Source organism: Protopterus annectens, chromosome 1.part0 (assembly GCF_019279795.1).
Source record: "Protopterus annectens isolate FY-2018-M chromosome 1.part0, PAN1.0, whole genome shotgun sequence".
NCBI classification, from domain to species: Eukaryota; Metazoa; Chordata; order Ceratodontiformes; family Protopteridae; genus Protopterus; species Protopterus annectens.
The window spans coordinates 1,623,444,489-1,623,466,820 of record NC_056725.1 but is presented as its reverse complement, the minus strand read 5'-3'; the positions used below and the strand labels follow the sequence as shown (position 1 = coordinate 1,623,466,820).

The 22,332-nt window shown below is 41.9% G+C and overlaps 1 protein-coding gene across 1 annotated transcript in view; it reads right to left on the bottom strand.

Moving 5' to 3' along the window:
- Positions 1 to 22,332, bottom strand: part of WBP11 (WW domain binding protein 11) — a gene marked incomplete in the record, with an annotated part of 1,089,603 nt that overhangs the window by 211,155 nt on the left and 856,116 nt on the right. Inside the window, 1 exon segment of the mRNA XM_044068181.1 lies at positions 17,382 to 17,486. Coding sequence (XP_043924116.1) covers positions 17,382 to 17,486 — 105 coding nt within the window.

The following is a 22,332-nucleotide window of genomic DNA, read 5'->3' as shown; positions in this document are numbered from 1 at the left end:
AGATACAAAATTGGTCTCCAGTCCCCTGTCTTTTTTGGAACTAAAAAGAACCCCGAGTAAAGTCCGGATCCGATTTGGTCTGCGGGGACTTCCTGGATGACTCTTTTTCTTAGCAACCTTTGAATTTCTAGGGTTGCTTGATCCCTTTGACCAGTTGGTATTTCTGGGATAGACTTTGGTGGAAGGGAGAAAGGAATGTTGTATCCACTGGATATGATCGACTGTACACATTTGTCTTGAGTGATGTCCAGCCAGGGTTTTGGGTACAGTGATAATCTCCCCCCCGACTGCCTCCAGAGGTGGAAAGGTGGGCCTCCTTTCAGGAGCACTGGAAGGGCCTACCAGAACGTATCTGTCGTCCTGATTCTGCGGACCCCCTCTGCCGCGAAGGCAGCACCTTGTTATTTCCCCCTCTGCCCCTGGGGGAAAATTCACCACATGCATCCGGCAAAGCTCCTTTGGATTTCCGGAACCACATTTTTCCACCCTTCTGACCTTTGGGATAACGTCTGGTAGGGGTGGATAAACATACTTCCACTGCAGATAGAGTTTTGCCATCTTGTTTGCTCCTGGTAAGAGTTTATTTCACTTTTGGCCCGAACAAAGAAGAAATATCAAAAGGGGCGTCAATAAAGGAAGACTTGAAGGGTTCAGCAAACTCACAAAGATGCATCCAGGAATGTCTCCTCAGAGGTATTCCTGTGCCTGCTGCCCTGCTCGCTCCATCGACCGCATAAGAAATGACACGCATGGAGGAGTTTGTTATAGAGGTTAAGGTCGCAAGCTGAGAGTTTATCTTGGCAGGTACTCCCCCCCCCCCCCATCTTGGAGGGTATCTCCTAACTCCTTGAGGAGATCCCTCTGAAGTCGAGTAAAGTGGGATAAATAATTCAGTGATCTAAGGGTAAAGGCCGCTGAGGAGAACATATGCTTCCCGTATGTGTCCATCATTCGAGACTCCTTATTCATCAGATGGACAGATGAAGTTTCAGCTAATTCCTTCTTGGTGGTCATGGACACCACCATAGCACCTATTGGGACATCTTTAGTTAGATATTGTTTGTCCTCCGGGGCTGTAATAAATTTGTTGGGCCTCTTCGGAACTGATTCCACCGACTCTGGAGAGCCCCATGCCTTTCGACTGACTACACCCAGGAGCTGTTTGAAAGGTGGAGACACCCAAGAGGTGGAAGGTCAAGAACCAAATGCCTCCAGGTATACCAACTCATTTTCAGAAGGGGAGAGGGTCTTTCAGCCACCTCTCTGTTTCAGAATCTCTAAGATATCAAAGGAGACATTCTCAGAGGGTGATCATGGGGACCCTTCTGAATCCTCTAAGTCAGTATCCGATGTGACAGACTCAGGGGAGTCTATGTGATTCCTCTTACAAGTTCTCCTCCGAGGGACCTCCTCAGAGGGATGCTCCGGGGAGGTTTCAGAAGAGAAGGTTTCACCCAGTGGGGCACCCCGGGGCATTGGTTCTCTACGCTGGGGTTGGAGGGATGGTGTAGAGGTTGACACTGGCCCTTTTGGGGAAAGTGTAGCTGGAGCCAAGGGTGGAGCAGTCTCTGAGGAAAGTATACTCCTCATCACCTCGAAGGCACCACGATCCTGGGCTGAGAGAGCCTCCGGCTCCGAGGGACCGGGAGGCCTTCCCCGTACCAAGGAGGATGGCTCCAAGGCTGATGTGGGCACTGAACTCACCTGTGCCAAAGCTCCAAGTGGGAGAGTCAGGTCCGATTTGACTCTCCCCCCTGGAACCGATGAGGGAGTCTCAGCCCCCATTATCCCTCGATGGACGACATCATCGATGAGATTGGAGTGGAGGTCGGCATCGAAACTCTAGGGATGGATTTCGGGTTCAATGGTTCCACCACAAGGACCTCCAGCACTCTGGCTCTGAACCTGACTGAGTCAGAGGAGGAACATAAGGTAAAGCAGCTACTGAAGTCAGCTCCACGACCATCTGGGCTGGCTTGAGAATTTCTGCTAGGGCTGGTGTATGAAGCAACCTTCTAACCACCTGCTCTACATCATCATCCGAAAGGCTCCTGGATGACCAAGAGGAATAGGTGGAGGACTTGTGGCTACCCGCCACCAATTGCAATAAAGGAAACTGCGGCACCGAATGAACCAGATCAAAGGAAGGTGACAGCTCCTTTTTTGGCACCGAGACGGTTCCGAAACTCCAGGTGGAACTGATGGAGACTTTGCCTTTTCAGATCTGACAGACTTAGGATCCGAAGAATCCACTTTCTCATGCCTTTCTGATGGCTCGGAAGCTGGAGCCAAAGAAGTTTTGGATGATTTTTCGGAAGATTTGCAGGCCCGAGTCCCTTCAACAGCCGATTCAAAAGGCCCTTTTAACAATTCCCTGCCTATCAGCTTGTTTTTCCGTTCCTGCAGGACCCTTGAACTAAACCCAAGGCAAACAGAACAGGAATCCTGCAGGTGGACGGTACCCAAGCAATACACACAACTAGTGTGTCCATCGGTGAGTGACTTTTTTTGGTGTGCTAAAACCACACTTCTTAAAACCAGACTGTTTGATCTCTTTAGACATCCTGTTAAGTCACAATTAGCAAAAAACTGACAACCAGTAATGAAGTCACACTGTAGCAAATTTGTCACATGAAGCCCAAGAACACACAAAACAGGTCAGCAAGACTACAAAAAAAAAACAACTATAATAGAAAGAAAACAAAGATTTATTTTTTGGAGAAGGAAATCAGAAAGAAAAAGGGTTAGAGGAGGAGATGCCTCGAACTTAAACGGCGAAACCTGGATTACAGAACAGGGAAAGGGGAGCCCCTCTAACTAAAAACGGGCTAAGCTAGGGAGAAAAAAGGAGAAAAGGAATCCTTTAACTTAAACAGATTCACTGAATGGAGCAGCCGACAGATAGAAAGCCTAAGAAAAAGACGGCCCAAACAAAATCAGTAACAAACAGCAAAAAAGCCTTTAACTAAGGAAAGGAAGCACTCAAAAATACAGCTACATAAAGAAAATAAGTTTCGAAAAAACTACACACGGTTAAAGAAAGAATTCACTTAGCCTGAGTCAACAAAAAAGCAATCCCGAAGCTGCAAGAGGCAAACGAGAGCTGGGTAACAGTCGCTATGCATCTTGGGATATGATGTAGCCTCAAGCCAGTGAAAGCTCTCGAGCTTTAGTATGTGGCCGAGTGGGAACCGATGCTCAGTTCCGAACCCAACCATTAAGAATGAAGGCAAAACAGGACAACATAACATCAGAAATAATTTCAAATGAGTCTGTTTTGGTTTCATATATTCTTCCCACGTCCAGAGTTTTCCTCTTTTGCCAGTCTTGTTCCGCAGACTGCAAGAAGATAAGCATGTTATTCTCCTTAAGGATCTGGATTCAAAATCCAATTCTTGCCTTTTTCTTCAAGTACTCCACTGCTTCATCATCATCCCTTTCCACTTTGAACTGTAGCTTTCTGTTTGTGTTACTTATAACAGCCTTAACTGTTGCAGCTCTAAAACATCCCTCCTTTCAAAATCAGGTCATCCTAACCCTTGTTCTACAGGAAGGAAAAACTAATCCCACTTGACTTTTGTCTTCTTCCCCTCTCAAATAAAATCCTTCAACTCTTCATTAAATTACTATCCACAACTTCTCTCTGGTTGATAAAAAAAGTGCCTGATCTACGTATAAAACTAAAGGGACTAAAATCAATTTTACTGCTTGCATCTTGCTATCGATATCCAAAGGGAAGAGCTTCCAGTTTCTCATTTCTTGTATTATCTTTTGTTTAGCATCTTCCCACATATCCTTAGCAGCCATTATTGAAATCTTTTTAATCCATACTCGAGTACTTCATTTTACCAAGTCCCAACAAATACTGGTATTGCTAGACCAATTTATGTGTAGGTACATAGTTTATAGCTACAGCCTTTATTTTATCTTTATTCATTTTTTTATCCCGAAAAAAACAGGAGGTGCCTCAGAAAATTCCGCACCACTGAGATGTCCTTTTCTGGTTCCATCAGGTACAACATATAATCATCTGTAAATAAAGCAAATTTCTCTTGAACAACATAACAATTATATCCTTGAATTTCTGAGTCCCTTATTTTCTATGCCAATGATTCTAAACATAACATAAATAACTAAGAGAAAAGTGGACACTCCTGCCTGGTTTCTCTCTTCAGACACAGCTTTTCAGACAGGAACACTCCCACTTTGATTTTAGCCGCTGATCCTTCTAAATAGTTTTATTATTGTATCAAGAAATGCAAATGCTTCTACTGACCTATTCATAAAATCCCAACTTACTGATAAATGGTTTCTTTGCATCAAGACCCCTGATAACAGTGGTATTTTCTTACATTTTGCTTCATACTGGATCGTCACTGTTCTACTAATGTCAAATGTTTGCCTCTCCCCCACAGAACCACACTTGTCCATATCTATCCATTTTGGTGATGACCTTTGCCATTCTTTTTGCAAATGGTCTACATGAAGCTGGATTAGTTGGTCTTTGTTTTCTTTAGGTATTACAGTCACCACAACTTTTTTTCCAAGATTTTGGTGCCTCACCTCCTTTTAGACTACTGTTAAATAAAACCTTCCAGATCTTTATCACTTTCTTACCTCCTAGCTTCCAACCTTCCACCAGAATACCATCTATTCCTACAGACTCTGGTTATACATCACCATTTTTATCTCATCTCCTATCTTAACTGGGGCTAGTTGTTGAGCCTCGTCTACCTCTAACTTTGGCATATTTAAATCTTCCATACATATTTCCATTTGTGCTTTTTCTTGATTTCCCAACTTCTCTGCTTTATACAATTTTTCATAAAAGTTCTGAAATATCTCTAATACACCACATGATCTCTGGCTATTTTTCTTGTTACAGGCTCCTTAAAGTTTAGCAACAAGTGTTTCGGCTTTGTTGCCCAAATCATTGTGCCAAAGGTTTTAACAGCAATCTTTCTGAACTCATGCACATTATCCAGGTACTCCTTTATTTTCTCTTTAGCACTCTGCAGTTGTGACTACTCTTGCTTTGAGAAATTCCCCTTATTTTGTAATACTTTAACCTTTGTCAGTTCTTCTAAATAATTCTTATTCTTAACCACCTCTCTCTCTCTTATTTCCACCCTATTTTTAAGCTCCACTTTCATTTTATCCCACTTGCTAACTATAACTTCCGAGTACTTTATCTTACCTAATGACTCCCAGGTAACTTCCACTACCCATTCCTTAAATTCCTCTCTTTTAAACAGGTAGGTGGAAAAGTATCTCACCTTTACCTTCATTACCATGCATTTTTATCACAGTAATTACTAGAGCACGATCTGAAATGGTTACTGGATGTGTATCGAAGTTCTCAATTAAATGGACATATTCCTGTGAAATATAATTTCTGTTAAGTCTAGCCCAGTTACTATATCTTGAGGTATGATATGTAAATTCTCTTTTGACTTCCTATTTCTTCAGAAATCTACCGTCTTTAGTTATTTTGTTCCTTCTAGCTCCCCACACACAACTTCACTGATGCAAATCAAATCCCAGTCCCCACTTATAAGTAATATTCCTTGCTAAAAGATTACTATTTTACCCAAATTTTAAGCTCCAAAATAGCAGTTTTAGATGAAATATAAATATATGCCAGCATGATGCTCATCCCTTGCCAGTAGCCCCTTACTATTAAAAATATGTCATTATCTTTTTTTTCTCTTCAATCACTACTGGAGCCCCTCTAGCAATTTACACAAATACTCCTCTTTCCTTTTGCCATTGATATTCTTGCAGAATATCCATCATGAAATCCTTTCTTTATCAAATTCACATGCTCTGTTTCTTCCAAATGCATCTCCTGTAGCATTGCTATTTGGACTACTTATATTTATTAATATAATTACATATTCTTTTCTTTTTGTCTACACCTGTGTGACTACCCACATTCCAAGTTAATATAGTAAGTGTTGCCATTATGGTAAAAATCATTATTCCCACCTATTATACATGGCAGCTTTTTAAAATGGCTGTTTTCAGCTTTTGTTATACATGCATCCATTAACGTTTACCAGGCTAATCCTTCACATAGATTTTTCTTATCAACATTGGAAACTATGTCATATTTTACAACACTTTGTATAAAATAAAACCCCTTAAACTACAAAAAATACCCCCAGAACACCCTCATTAACCTAACTAAATACAAACACACAACTATATACATCTTCAAATAATGAAGTTTAACCCTAATAGGAACATTTGTGCCACAAAAACAGCTGCTAACACAGTTCCTAATTAACATGCAATTGAGGTTATTCATACTAAGATGCAGGTTACTGCCTGTTCTTTTACTTAGACTAAATGGTGTCTGTTCTTTTTTTTTTTTTAAATCTATCTTTATCCCACCCCATGATGTGAAAACTACTTGAATACTTTCAGAAATCATAAACATTTGGCCTTGAAGAAACCAGTGTTCAGTCTTTTACTGCCTTATCAGCCTGCCTCCATGGAAAAGTAAAAGAAAAAAAAAAAGAAAAATGTAGTCCTCTGTCTTTGCCTGAAAGACAAGCTAAAACATTTATTTCTAAAAGAATACTTTTCATTATATTTTCACTACATATTTGGTGTTCTCATATTTACGTCTTCCACTTAAAATGTTATTAGACCAAGTCAAGGGTCTTAATCTCTTACTGAAAAGTGAAAAAAAAGAGTTCTGTACTTACCATAACTTGGAATCTGTGCTATCCAGTGTCATTATTCATCATGGTTGGGGGTCTAGGATCCAACATCGGATCCGAGGCAGCACTAATAAGACAGATCCTAAGCTCAAGTTCCTCCCCTTCCCAAGATCCCTAGCTTCCCACAGCCCTCGGATCACGGATCACGTTTGCTGGACAGAAAAAGGATACTAGGGATACATCCCTCACTCACACCCCATTTACCAGAAGGAGGGGGAAGGAGGATGGGAACGTGATGAATAATGACACTGGATAGCACAGATTTATCTGGTGCTATCCATGACATTATTATCATGGATGGGTCAGAGTCCCAAGCTACTAAAATCCCTGGGGGGCTCATGAAAGGATATGCCAGAGCACAGAAGCACCAAATGAAGCCCTGCTCCTAGACACCACGTCTAACTTGTACTGAGCAAAAAAGGTATGGGGATTAGACCAAGCAGCAGCAGCACAAATCTTGTCCAAGGATAATTTAGAAAAAAGGTCAGAAAAAATTGCTACTGATCCAGTAGAGTGAGCTTTCACTGGTCTGGGGAGCTCCAGGTGTCTGCTTTCATAAATTAAGAAATACAACTGGCAATCCAACGAGAAAGAGACACCTTAGAAATTGCCTGCCCTCTCAGCCTGAGAAAAGTTGACAAAGAGATGATCAGACTTCTGAAAACATTCCGTCCACTTAAGGTAAAAATGTAGTTGCCTATGAACATCCAAGCAATGCTACTGATATTCTCCCTTACTGGAAAAGTTGGGAAAAATACAGGAAGATGGATCAACTGATTAAGATTTGCCTCTGAAGCTACCTTAGGAACAAAGGGAGGAGTGGTCCTGAGAGAGACCCTATCCTTATGAAACACCATGAAAGGAGGTTTATTACACAGAGTCTGCAATTTGGAAATCCTCCTGGCTTAAGTTATAGCCACCAGAAAGGCCGTCTTCCAAGAACGAAATTTAAGTGCACAGGTAGCGGCAGGCTCAAAAGGTTTCTGCATCAAAGACTGCAGCACGAGAGTGAGATGCCAAGGAGGGGAAGGATCCTTTACAGGGGGTCTGTGCACAGGAAGGCCTTACATAACCTAGAAGAAAAGGTGGTATTCTCGCCCAAATGGAAGTTGGAGATGGCAGCCAGTTGGAGTGTGATTGTAGAAAAACTAGCCGCCAGTTGAAAAAGAGAGGCTAGGTACAGTAAGATTCCAGAACACATACTGAAAAAGTATCTAGATTGTGCTGTTTTGCCCAAATAGAAAATCTTCTCCATTTACTGGCATAAAACTTCTTGGTATAGGGCTACTGGGAAGCCAAAATAATAAACATGACTGGGGAAGAAAGCCTGGACTGAGAGAGAATCATTGGAATTGGAGGTACCAAGCAGTCAGATGGACAAAGGGACTGAAGATTGGGAAGAGGAACCACCCAAGGATGGGAAATGAGATCCAGAATGGGATCCAGTATCCAGGGTGGATATTTCAGATCATACCAAAGGAGTATGAACCACGCCTGATGAGGCCAGAAGGGGGCAATGAGGATGAGGGAAGTCTTCAGACAACGAGCTTTCTGTAAGACCTTGGGAATGAGAGGAGTTGGTGGACAAGCATACAGAAGATCCAATGGTCAATCGTGAACCAGAGCATCTCTGGGGGATGCTCCATTGGGGGATCAGGATGAAGTATTTGCTGCATTTGTGACTGATCGGAAAGGCAAAAAGACTGCAGCAAGGAAGTCCCCAGGGGTCGAATATTCGACTTGCCACTGACGGATTCAAGGACCACTCGCGAGGACTCAGGACAGATTTGCTGAGTTTGTCGGCTAAGACGTTGGAACTGCTGGGAATATGCACTGCAAGAAGGCGGCACTTGGAAGACATCAGCCATTTCCACACACTCATGGCTTCTCTGCAGAGGGGATAAGATTGTGTGTGTGCCCCCCCCGGTCTGTTAAGGTACCAGACCACTGTCATGTTGTCTGTCTGAAATGCAATGGTCCCGAGAGGGAAACAGTCTTGGAAGGCTTACAACGATAGAAGGACTGCTCTCATCTCAAGGACATTGATGTGCAATTTGGTCTCTAAAGGGGATCACGTGCCTTGGACAGATCTTCCCGATACTGTTCCCCCCCACACAAACAGAAAGGCATCCGTAGACACCATAGCTTGGGGTTGGGGAAGACAGAAGGGTCTGCCTAGAAGAAGTTCCTGAGCTTGAAGCCACCAAGCAAGGTGACTGTCTGCAGACTTGAGCTGAAACCTCCAGGAACCCAGATGGTGTGGGAAGGGAAGAGATGCCAGACACCGCTGACCTCTCCTTGGGGATGTCCTGATCCCAGGAACTGAACCCGAATGGGTCTGAAGGGAACAGACTCCTGGTAGAATGAGAAGATAGCGAGGAATGGCCTGACCTAACTGAGGGTCTACAGTTTTGGGAGGAAGAATTGCTGGAAGCCCAGGATCCGATCTCCTATGTCTGGATGGGGAATCTTCAACAACAATGATTCGCTGCGACAAAACTGTCGGATAAGAGGGCCGGCTTGGACCCGAAGATGATAACAGTACAGCCGTTGGATCCAAGGACAGTCTAGGCTGGCTCGGATCAGAGGACCTCCGAGGCTCCAAGGTCTCGGATCCGACAGCAGAAGCTGGGGCTCTCAGAGCAGAAGAGCTCAAATCCAAAGCTAGAGAGGCTGGTCTCAGATCCGGCGAGCTGTGATCACAGAGCCTCGTCTTTTTGGTGGGGGAATCCCACGAGGAAGAGAACTTCCTCTTGGGATCCGAGGCGAGCTTAGAAGGAGACCCCCATAACTAGGGGACCCCCTTTGTACAGCCCTTTCAGCAGAAGTTTGTTTCTATTGGTCTAGGAGAGCCCTGGGGTTGAAGCCAGCATAAATATCACACTCAACCTCCAAATGGGGCTCTCCTAGGTAGTAAACATACTCCTCATGCGAGTCAGAATGGGGCATTTTTCAACCACACGAGAAGCACCTTTTGAAACCAGTGTTTTTTCCCAGACATCCCACTATCTCACACAGACTCAGGCAGACACACACCACAAGCACACAGCACAACAACAAAGGGAGTGGGGGGGGGGGGTGGAAGGATTATTAAGACAGAGAAGAAAAAAAGAGCTGGAACCAGGGTAAGGACCTTAAAGTACAAACTAAACTAAGCTAAACTAATCTGATGCATAGGTTCATAGTTTAGTACTAGGCTAACTGCCCTTGCGAGCCATTTTAAGCCTAGCCAATTATCCCTTGTGAGACTCAAACCCTGCATCTTGTGTTTGTAAGGCAAACACCTTAGCCATTAAATCACCCTCCCAACCCAAAGGTTTATAGTAAGTATAAGGCTAGCTGCCCTCAGGGGCCATTTTAAGCCTAGCCAATTTCCCTTGGTGGGAATCACACCCTGTACCCTTTATCACTACTGGGAGGGGAGGAAACTAAAAAGACAGGATAAAAAAAGGAGGAAGATACCGCAAGAAAAAGGAAAAAAGGCTACTTAACTGAACAAAGATCTAGTTGAGTTGCAGGAAGCACGTCTTTTCACTAACTGCGGCAAATGACATCTGAGGGCTGTGGGTAGCCAGGGATCTTGGGAAGGGGAGGAGCTTGAGCACAGAAGCTGTCTTATTAGTGCCGGCTCGGATCTGATGTCGGATCCTAGATCCATCAGTGTTCAATAATGACACAGAAAGCACCAGATCACAACAGTTCTACATATATTACGACTTGTGTACTTTTACAACCCCCCTAGTATTATAGCTTATTGACCTAAACATGCCTTTGCTAGCTTTTCTTCTCTTTTTGCACTGTAACGTCTGCATTTCTTAATACCAAAAAAAAAAGAATGAAAGAGAAAAGGAAGAAAAAACATCCGTTTACTTTTAATAATTTTTATCACATACAAGAGCAACTAAAAATACTTTACTGTAAAGTATGCAATTTATACTGTGAAAAGTTTCATAGAAATATTAAGAAAATAAATAGTTTTACTTGCATGTGCTTTTTTCCTTCTTCCTCCCCTCACAGCCCTTCCAAAAATTAATGACATGAAGTGAGGCAAATACTTCTCAGTTCAAGTTTAACAAAGGCAACAAAAGTCCACTCTTTCCACTTACTCTTATATAGCCATATTTTATAAATGCAATTGAAGCTTTGCAGTCTCACAATTACTCACTAATTTACAAGTTGCTAGTGGTCTTCCTGTTCATCTCCATCTCCCAACTCTAGATTCCAGCTCAATTCCACGGTACTCCTGATTCATCTGGTCAACTCCTGTGCTTTCTCTGTCTCTCAAGCTTTTTCCTTTGGAACAGTAAAAAACAGCTCACTGGCAAAGTCTCTCCATGTGTTGTAGCATCAGAAGAATGAGAAGCAGGATCATCGTCTGCTTGATGGCTCATTTTTTGGGACAAAATTGTGCACTTCCTCCTCAGCCTGTTGGACATCAAAAAATTACTTTGAACCCCCAGAAAAAAAATATTCTGAAGACAGATAGCTACAACACCCTGAATGCCACACCTGCCTCTCGACACTCCTCTGATTTCTGGACTAAATTTGTTTCTATTCTTCCTGGTGGCCAGCAAATAATCATTTTCCACAAACACTCTTCTGTCTCCAACTTTTAATACTTTGCCCTTTCACCACAGTTTTGTCAGGATTAACTCTTTCTGCTGCTAGTTTTGTATCTTTACTAATAAAGGTCTTGGTTGCTTTCTCATGGCCAGATGCTCTACCAATTAACCATTCTTGCTGTGGAATAACAGTCCAGTTGCTTATTTGTACCTTCATAAAATTAACAGTCTGTTCCTTCTAGTTTCTCTGATACAGCAGAAAATCACAGATTTTCCCTATGTGCTCTGTCTTCTAATTCTAGCATTAAAAAAAAAAATCTCTTCTTGGGCAACTCCATATTCAGCCAGCCTCCTCTTCATTTCGACCTCTGATTTTTTTTTGCAATTTTATAAGTTCATCTGAACATCCAAGTTTCTTCCATTTTTTTTTCCAACCATCTGTTATTTGGGTTGATACACCCCTTCAGTGTTTCATTTATTTTAAACGACTCTGAGCACATTTGACGTATTTTTTCTCTACATTACTGGAAGCCATGTCTTGCATCAAAGCTGGAGCTTGAAATGCTTTCTGCTGAACAGCTGCAGATTTCTTCCCAATCAAAGTTTTATCTTCACCCTTTCTAGCTGATTTTCTTTCAGGCGCTCTTAGTTTCTTTTTTGCAGACATTAGACAGTGTACTTACTAGCCAGTAACTGCATTTTACTCAAGCTTATAATATTTTCTGTTTTCACACAGTGAGACCTTAAGTTAAGCTGTTGATCAGTGTGTAACCATCTTGGAAGTCCCCTGGAAAATGTGATTTTTGATGTACATTTTCCAACTCTGACATAGAAAAGGATATGAATAGCTGATCAGACTTACTGATACCCTTGGTCCTAAGCAAACACTCTGATCTGTTGATGAACATCTAGCATTATGTAGCATATATCCCCCTTTGTTTGAGAATCTCGGAAAACAAGATTATCAAATCAAAACTGCTCTGAATATCACATTTGGCAGAAAAGATGAATTTGTTTTCAAGGCTTCTTTGTCTTTATGAAAAACTAAACATGGTAGTTTGCAAGATGAGTATTTGCAACTCAGAAATTCATCTAGAAGAGATAAAAGCAAGAAAAAATTGTTTTCTAGGACAGTTCAAAGGGAGTTTGGGTCAAAACTTGAAGCATAATAGTGATATCCCATGGATAAAGCAGCAGTGAACAGAAGGACATCTACTATTACGGTAAAACTTTACACAACTGTACTATGTCCTTCCATATCACCGTTGCAGTATTGTTTACCTAAGGGACAGTACAAGAGCACAAGAGGATGCTTGGGAAAAGGAAGGTAAAGAAGAACCCTCAACAAAGCCATGCAAGATAGCCCTGGCAAAGCCTGCTTTGGCCCTGGAACTGCATCCAAAAGTATGAACAGAGGACCAAGTAGCAGCCTCAAGGATATAATTTGTATTGGACCCTTGAAAAAGGCACCAGAAGAGGTAACTGCCCTAACAGAATGTGCCTTTACAGATGAGGAAAGACATTTGCCAAGAAAAGAATTGCAAAAGGAAATGGTCTTAGAAATCCAAGAAGAGATGGTTTGCTTAGAAACAGCCAGACCCAAAGTTGAGACAAAAAGAAACAAAACGTTGATCAGATTTGTGAAACACTTTAGTTTTACCTAAATAATATCTGAGCTGTCTATGTAAATCCAAAGTGTGAAGAACCTTCTCACTGGCAGACTGCAGAGAAGGAAAACAAGGAAGAAAGATAATAAGACTGATTAAGCAACAACGTATAGACCACGCTGGGCATAAAAGAAGGATTAGTATGGAGAAACACCACATCTCTAGGGAAAACTGAAAAAGAAGGAATAGCCATGAGAGCCTAAAGTTTAGGCATCCTCTTGGCTGAAGTAAGAGCCAAAAGCAGAACAATCTTCAAAGTACAATGTTGGAAGAAAGCGGAGGAGGCAGGCTCAAGAGAAGCCTGGGTCAAATTTTCAAGTACAAAACTGAGGTTCCAAGAAGACAGAATAGGCTTTCTGGGAGGCCTGATTATGAAGGACCCCTTTAAGGAATCACTTGACCTCAAACCCAGAGGCAGAAGTGGATTCAAGGGAAGATGAGCAGAAACTGCTGACAAGTAAGCCTTCAATGAAGACTATGCCAACCCAGCATGGACTAGATCACACAAATACGACATAACCAAAGGAGCCTCCATTTTTTAATTTCTCCAAATCTTTTGGGTTTCTAATACCATGAAGGGAATGTAGCCCATTCCCAAGTCAAAGTACGATTAAAATTCATGAAATTAGTATTGTTTCACTCTTTGATGTCAGCCAAATGTGCTCTTTGCACCACCCACAATGTTTCCAGGAATGACTCCTGCAATTTGTATGGAGTTACATGTATTGGTAGTGTATTTAAATAGGATTATAGACTCTTTTTTATAAGACCCGTTTGCTCCTACTACTATTGGAACTATCTGGGCATGTTTCTTCTACACTGCTCTCTTTTCTGCTTGCAAATCCTGATATTTATTTTATGGGTGTAGCGATTTCAATGATCAATGCTATTTTTGTCTTCTTTTTCTGGACCACTGTATCTCCACTCAGAGGGGATCCTGGTAGCAAAAGAGGCAACAGACAGAAGATCTCTTCCATTCGGACATATATGATTTCCTAGTAGTGGGTTTCCTGGCCTCCTGCAGAACCTGAAGCATGGCCACAGAAAAGAAGTGCCTAAAAGAGATCAAAACCTCATCACCCACACTGTCATTTTTTGAAGAGTGCACAAGTGAGGATGGATAAGAAACCCCTTGTCTTATTTGAGAAGATCCACCTGATGAGGTAATTTCTGGTGCTTGCCCCTGGCCAAGCAAAAAAGAAGGGGGAAGCAATGTTGACTGGGCAGAAAGGGAGTCACCAGCAAGATTTTGGGACGGTCTTGCCTGATCTTGTGCAGAACTCGCAGTAATAGAGGAAGGGGGGGGGCACACAGAAACATCCACTTCCAAGGAAAAGACAGTCAGTCCACTTTACAAGCCAGAGGACTTGGGACTGGAATAGAATAGAGGGAGTTACCTGTTCAGACCTGAGGAATACTCTATCAATTGACAATGTTCAGGAAGAGATCTCTGTGAAGCATCCAATCATGAGCTTGTGTGCTGGACCTGCTCAAGGAATCTGACACTACATTGTGTTCTAAGGGAATGTAAACTGCCTGAAGAGTCACTAGATACTGGATAGCTAGATTCCAGACCTGAAGAGCTAGTCTGCACAGAAGACAGGGCGTTGTGCTCCCTTGCTTGCTGACATACCATACCATATCACTGTGGCATTGTCTTAAAATACTTTGAGGGGCCTGGGATTAAAGGGGGAATGAAAGGTTTGCAGAGCCAGATGCAAAGCCCTCATCTACTTTATGTTGGCGTGGTCTGACCTCTGATGAGGAGATCAGTGACCCTGAAACGTTAGGTGGCCACAGGAGGCACCCTATCCCCTGTCTGAGGAATCTATAAAGAGCTCTTGATTAGGAAGTGGAGCTTGAAAAGGAAGCCTTGGGTTGACAAAAAATGGAATAATCCACCACTGAAGCTCAAGCATGAGACAAGGAAGGAAAAAGTACCAGAAACACCAGGGACTGGCAATTTTCCTGGCAGATGGCTGGCCCTCAAGACAAAAAAATTCCGCCAGAGCAACATAAGCCAACAACTTGAGATGTTGGTTCTCCAGGTATATGGATAAAGAGGAGAGGTAACTGCATAGGGCCTTAGGCACAAAGGCCAGACAAATAAAATGCTATGTACGATTGTGGGAAGCACCCAAACAAAAGAAGACACTGGTCATGATTGCCATTAAGGGGATTCTGCCCCCCCCCCCTACTGATATTTTCTCTTTCTGGATAACATGAACATGAACACTACCACAACAATAAGGAAAGGAAGAAAAAAAAACAGTGGGGAATTTATCTCAAAACACAGCTTGGTAACCAGCACATAGGAAGGGTGTTCATATTGATGTCTGATAAGGGCATATGGACTAGTGGCAAAGAAGTTCAGAGTATCCGTGTCCGCATGTTACCTTTATGACCTACGTTGTGCACTGGAAGCATATGTGTTACTTACGACAACTGTAACAGCTGAAGGCTTTGATGTACAGGCCGGACATTGGGCTATCCTTGCAGGAGATCCCTTAGGGGAAAAATACTGCAACAGTGATATGGAAGGACATTTATAGAGCACATCCAATCATCCTTCCTCAGCAGTAGTAATATGGACTACACCGTGACCTTCTGGAATTTTGTCGGTCTTATGAACTGAATGGGATAGGTTCAAGATCAGCCTGAGGTCCCCTGTCTTCTTTGGAACTAAAAAGGAACATTGAAGAGACTCTGGATTCTAGATGGTGTCAAGGGCCCTGCTAGATGATGATTCTTTCCTACAACTTGAAGACTTGTATTACTGCAGATTCCAAATGGATGGGTAGAACATCAGGATTCTCTTTTTCTTTGGGGATAAAGTTTCAAAGATATACACCATACATGAAAACAAAGGTGTTTTAAGGCAAATGTCTAAATCTAATACTTTTCACTCCTTGAAGTGATAAATGGACCCGAGTGAGGCAGGTACCCACTTACGTCTGTGGCAAGAGAGCATTTCAGATGGCAGAAGTTACTCTTCTGTTTGTATGCGAGTTTCCAGCTAATGCCTTCAGGGTGGGAGGGGGCCTTGTGCCTCACCAGGGACATCTGACTGGGACTGAAATCTGGCAGGAAGACTTATGTCTGCCGGCAGTTAAGTTCCATTCAATAAAAAAACTGCAGCAATGGTCCTTACAATGCATACCTCACTAGTTCTGTTTTCCATTTACTATCAGAGATCATACAGTGGCTGTATACTAAATAGATACAGACAGGGCAAGAAGTTTTACAAACATAACTGAAAGGAGGTGTGGATTTCTGTACTGCTCTTGACACAGAGATGCAGTAAATCTAGGGCATAATCTGTATTCTGTGCTCAGAACAGTTCTCCTGCCTTCATTCACCCTCTTTTCCCAGTCTTGAAAGAAGAGCACAACTGAAGGCAGTGGTCAAAGGTTTAGCAAGGCAGTTTTTAATGGTTCAATATCATATAATTGAAAATGCTGATTTTTACTATTTTAGCTGTCTCTGTCAGTGGCTTTAGTGAGTAGCAATAAATGGAAATACAGCATCACTGCTAATCCTACACACTCTGATGACATAACTGAATGGTACAGTTATGTTTCTACAGCATGTGAAGATAGGAGCTATCACTGAATTGGGCAGCCACAGAGAATGCGCCCTGGCCCACTGACTGCTGCTTTTTGGTGCTATGTACGACCTCCACCACACAACACTGGAGAGGCAAAAACAACTAACTGACCCCCCCCCCCCCCTCAAATAGGCACAGCACATCTTAGCCTGCTTTCCTGATGCTGCCCAGCCAATAATCAAACCAAGGTTTTCTGGGTTGTAATTAGGGCTTTATCCATCTATGTTATAGCATCCGTTTACTATGGTCATGGGTGGCCTACAATAGATTAGCACAGTTTTCAACAATTCTTTTTTTTATTATCCACAGCAACCTCATTTTGCAACCACAGTAGGGAATATTTTATCAACAAGATGCCAAATCATATATTTCATGTTTCGCAAGGCACAGCTTGTGGTCAGATATTGTACTGTGTTCTACTTAGGCTGGAGCAGTTTACAAGTTTGTCTTAGAAGATTACAGCTCCCTTTTTCAAAGTGCTGGCACAATGCATTCGAGAAGCTCAGGGTGCATTATGTAATGCTCAAAATTAATATATCAAACAGAAAGGCTGTTTAGGAACACTCCTTAAGACTTCATCACAGACTGTCCCAAATTCTAACTTGGTCCTTTGAAATGGGCTCTAGTACACCATATAAGGAAACTCTCACTCCACCTATTGCATTCAAGACCCAATTCCACTGCTTCCCAATTAAACATGTTTGCTATGTGCACGGATCTAAGGCACCCTTTGATATCAAAGCAGACCAAAATAACTTTCTGATAAAACAGGTGCACAGACAACACTTCAAGCATTTTAAACAACAGATTATCTCACCTGCCATTCTCAACATCATGGCCTGCACTGGTGTTATTTCCTTTACTGGCTTCTTCTTCTTCTGTTTTGGCTTGTCAGTGGCATCTGCAAATCGCACACTGTGCCCTATTTAGAAAAAACAATAAGTTCAAAACTAAATATCGGTGCACTGCAATTTTAACAAAATGTTTTAGCAAGCAATACAACCAAGCTTTACTGCAATTATGCTGAGATACTCTTTTAAAACATGCATAACAGGACAAATTAAACTTTACTGTTTGGAAAAATCCTAGTTAACAGTGCATGTGGACAAAAGATTCAGGGTGGCAGTTATATACACTAGGAATATCTTCATAGGACAAAAGGGAAACATGCCATTCTCAGTCATTAAATGCAATAGATTTTTGCATCTCCTTGAAATTCCACCAGATAAAACAAATAGGGCTTTGCTTTGAGACATGCTCCTCAGAACAGCAAAATCCCCTAATGCTATAATGCAGTCTCAGTATGAAAACATGAATGCAAGTCTCTGACTTAGGAGCAAAACTGACAGCATACTCTAATCTTTCTGCAGATATTAATGTTATCAGCATAACTACTCTGACATCTTGAAATATTTTTTTCATTTTGTACTCTGTAGTGCTCATGACCTTTTGAATAAAACAACCATGCAATATAACACTACTACAAAATGAGCAAAACAAACTACAGTCAGGTTTAAGAGAAACAGAAATGTATGCACATTTTTAATTTCTATGTAAGCTAATACCTTCATTTAAGTACAGAGGGAGCCCTGGATATTATAAACAGTGTGATCTTCAAGTAATACGTTAAAAAAAACAGTAGGTCACTATTCAATGGAATGTACTAGATGCCATTGCTGTTTTGCTGATTAACAGGCTGATTAGAGCTCTTTCTCTGTGTAAACTGAGCAACTGCGCAAATAAAAAAAAGTCAGCGATGTTATCAATTTGGGAAAAATTCAGCTGCAGGTTAATTATACTGTCTAGGTACCAGAGTGGGTAAAAAATCAACCACAAAAGAAGAGCGAGCACGGACTGGAAAAAAAAACATGCAGCTCTTCGACAAAAAAAGTTAAAGTTTTAGCTTTAGTACAGGAGATAGCTTCTAGTTATTTAAAGGAAAAATTAAATCAAATGGACTCAAGAGGTATTTAAAACAAATGAGATACTGGAAAAATAAATAAGTCAAACAGCAAAAAGACTGGAAAATAGAAGAAGCTTTATTAAACTACCTATGTAGATAAGCTGATAAAAGTTTTGAAATCGGAGAATGAAATGAATGAAAAACTAGCTGCACAAAGTGCTTCTCCAGAACAGTTTAATAAAACAGACAGAACATGCAGAGAAAACCTGAGATATTTTGCTATATCAGAAAGACTGGAAGGAATAAACTGCATTAATTTTATGAAAGTACAAATCAGCAGTTGTACTGGTGCTCCACAGAACGATTTGTTAACCGAGAGGGCAAATCTTGAGTATCCTCTAAATATGTCCATCAGTAAACAGCTGGAGCAGAAATAACAGTATTAAAAATTGGGGACACTGAGTGTTTCTGGAAAACAATTATTCGTTGCACACCAAGCAGAACAGAATCATTTAGTGGATATCGATAAGCAGGTGTGAGATTCAAGTCACTATGTCCATCTATTATCAGAATATTTTTTTCTAGAGAATCAAAGACATGTTTAAAAGCAGAACAAACTATAAAGAAAATAGAGCCAGTAAACTGAAGGGGGCTCTGCTTCTCAATCTTCTCTCAATAACAAAGCTTAGAGGGAGGCTTTGCCAGTAAAACTTCTTCCATTGTTCCAAAGGAAAATGCTCAAGTAACATAAAAAAGCCTAGGAGTTGACTGGAAGACTCAGGAGTACCTTGGACTTAAACCAGGCATCAGTGTTGGGAGAGTGAGATGATCAGGATGAAGATCAACAATGATGTGAAATCTATCCCTAAATGGGAGAACTGTAAAGGATCAGTATCATTATTATTTCTGACATGCAAACTGTGGCTCTGCAAGAAGAAAAGGCTGAAAAAACACCACAAGTTTGCTAAATATTTTAAACTGGTGGAAGAAAGTACAGTTGTGTACACTTACCATAAATGTAGATGTTCGAGTGTATTCACTGTTGCAGTCATTACATTTGGGTTATCCTGCTGGCAGGTTGCCCTCAGTCGGCCTGAATTCCAAAGTCTTGGATCCTGCGTCGGTTGCTGTCGTCTCTTCCCTGACGGCAGGTCATCAGGGGTATAAAAAATGCAGCCGACGCCTTTTTATTTAGTTTTTCTTGCCCCAGATGTCAGGTGCCCCCAAAATTGTAGGCTAAAATTATGTAAATAAAACATACATGCACCAAAATAAGCTTTACCTTCATCTATATGCAAATACACCACCTAGGTTGTATAGATTAGAGAAGTAAAGATAAGTTCCAGCAAAAATAACGGGATGGCGGGTGGGTAACCTGAACTGCAACAGTGAATACACTCGAACATCTACATTTATGGTAAGTGTACACAACTGTACTATGTTCTTCGTGTTTCACTGTTGCAGTCATTACATTTGGGTTGAGCTGCAAAGCTATGGTTGGGGGGTTGGAGCTAAACAGCATTAGGAGCGTCTATGAGGCCCTGCAGAACTGCAGTGGCAAAGCCTGCCCTGGATTTAGAGTAAAGAGGCAGATTGTAATGTTTTGTAAACGTATGCACTGAACTCCAAGTAGCAGCCTCCAAAATGTCTTTGGTTGGTACTCCCCTGAGAAAGGCTGCAGAAGTGGCTGCAGCTCTGGATGAATGTGGCCTAATGCCCTTATGCACTGGTTTGCCATGCTGTGAGTAACAGAAACAAATGCAGTGACCTATCCACTTTGAAATAGTCTGCTTGGAGATAGCCTTTCCTTGTGATGCTGTGGCATATGCCACTAGTAATTGCTCTGTCTTTCTGAAAACTTAAGTTTTGTCCAAGTAGAATCTAAGCTGTCTGTGTATGTCCAAAGAATGCAGAATTTTCTCCCCCTTGTTTTGTGGATTTGGATAAAAGGTTGGTAAACAAATTGTTTGGTTAAGGGCTACACTGGATACCACCTTAGGCATAAATGTAGGATTTGTTCTCAGAGAGACCCTGTCTGGATAGAAAATGATAAAGGGTTCCACAGCCATGAGAGCCCGTAGCTCTGAAACTCGTCTTGCAGAAGTTATTGCTAGGAGCAGAGCTGTTTTCCAAGATAAGAACTTTATGTCCGCAGTAGCAGCTGGCTCAAAAGGAGGCAAGGTGAGTTTTTCCAAGATATAATTGAGGTCCCATGCAGGTATTGGCATTCTCCTTGGAGGCCTTAAGTTTTGACTCCTCTGAGATACTGCCTTAATAAAGGATGAGAAAAGAGTGGTGGCTCTCTATTGTAATGAGCCGAAATGGCAGAGGCATGGATTTTAATTGATGAAAAAGATAGGCCTTTGTCCAGCATCTCAGTTAAATATTGCAAAATCTGAGGAATATTTGGGACAGCTGTATCAGTTCCTTCAGCTTGGTTCCAAGCGCAAAATCTCTTCCATTTCCCAGCATAGGATTTTCTAGTACTAGGCCTTCTGGCTTCTAAAATGACATTCATCACAGCTTTACTGAGAGGTGTGGTTTGTATGGCTACATTATCCACCATGCTGCCAGGTTTACATCATTTTCTGTTTAAGCAGTGTCATGATATATTGCTGACATTTGAGCATATGAAACCGACAATTTAAGGCCCTTATAGCCAAAGTAGCAGATGTGTAAATCTTTTTTCCCCATCTATCCAGAGCCCCAGAATCCCTGTCAGAGGGGGTAGGATTTTTTGCAGTAGAAGCCTTGACCCCTTTTGGACCCTGAGAAATAGTTTCTGGGTCTGCAGTAGGGTTTTTGAAAAGGAATTTATGAGAGTCAGGGACCCTGTATTATCTGCCCGGCTTAACAGGAGCTGGAGGTAAAGAGTCAGGGGTCAGACTAGACTCCGAGAACACATCATCTACAATGTCCAACACAGGTGGAACAGCTAGAGGCCTGTGTTGAGGAAGTAAAAGGAAGTCTCTGAGCCTTTTTTTAGATTCTGAAAAATCTTGGCTCTCCCAGTGGAAGTGCTCCCTCATGGTATGCAAGGTTTCCCCAAAAGAGTAGTTCTCAAGAGGAGAAGCTGAAGGAATTGATTCTTCAGCATCAGAATCCTCATGGGGGGAAGAGGAATCAGAAGAAATGGAAACCTGATCTGAAGATTCATAGTCTGTCTCTTGCCTAGGCCTCTTATCAGGAGGGGGATGGGAACCCCTGATCAAGGTAATTAAGTCTTCGGCCATTTTGAGCATCTGTTTTTTGGGCATGGAGGCCTGTCCTTGTGACTGGTGAACTTGTTTCTTTGCCTTTAAAGGTGTTTTAGTCAGTTTAATATATAATTGTTTAGGTCTGAATACACCCTCAGAAGCCGATGCCTGCTCAGCGGCTCTGGACCCATCTGAGGGAATAATCTCAGAGGCACCAATACCTTGAGTTTCCTGCGGCCTGGCCAACTCCACGTGGGAGTCAGTAACGGCCTGCGACTCTAAAGTAGCGGGCCTCACTGAGAACCGGCGAACCAGCGACTTGCTTAGGAGAAGCTTTGTAGATGGTTTTGGACCTCGGTTGCCTGTCTTTTTCTATTTCTTTGTGTTTTTTTGTGAACTCTGGTAGTCGTATGGCTATCCGATGACATTGTATAATTAAATCTTCGCCCAAAATAGCTTAATGCAAAATTGTACCGACGCTTAATAGTGCGTTGGTTAAATCTAGCACAAAACCGACAACTAGCAACGTCGTGGTCAGGGCCTAGGCAAGGAATACAGTAAGAATGAAAGTCCTTATGAGGTATTTGCTTCCCACAAGAAATACAATTATTAACTTTTTCTGACATCGGTCTGGAGCAAGAAAAAAGTTTCCCCAACGGGGTACTTGG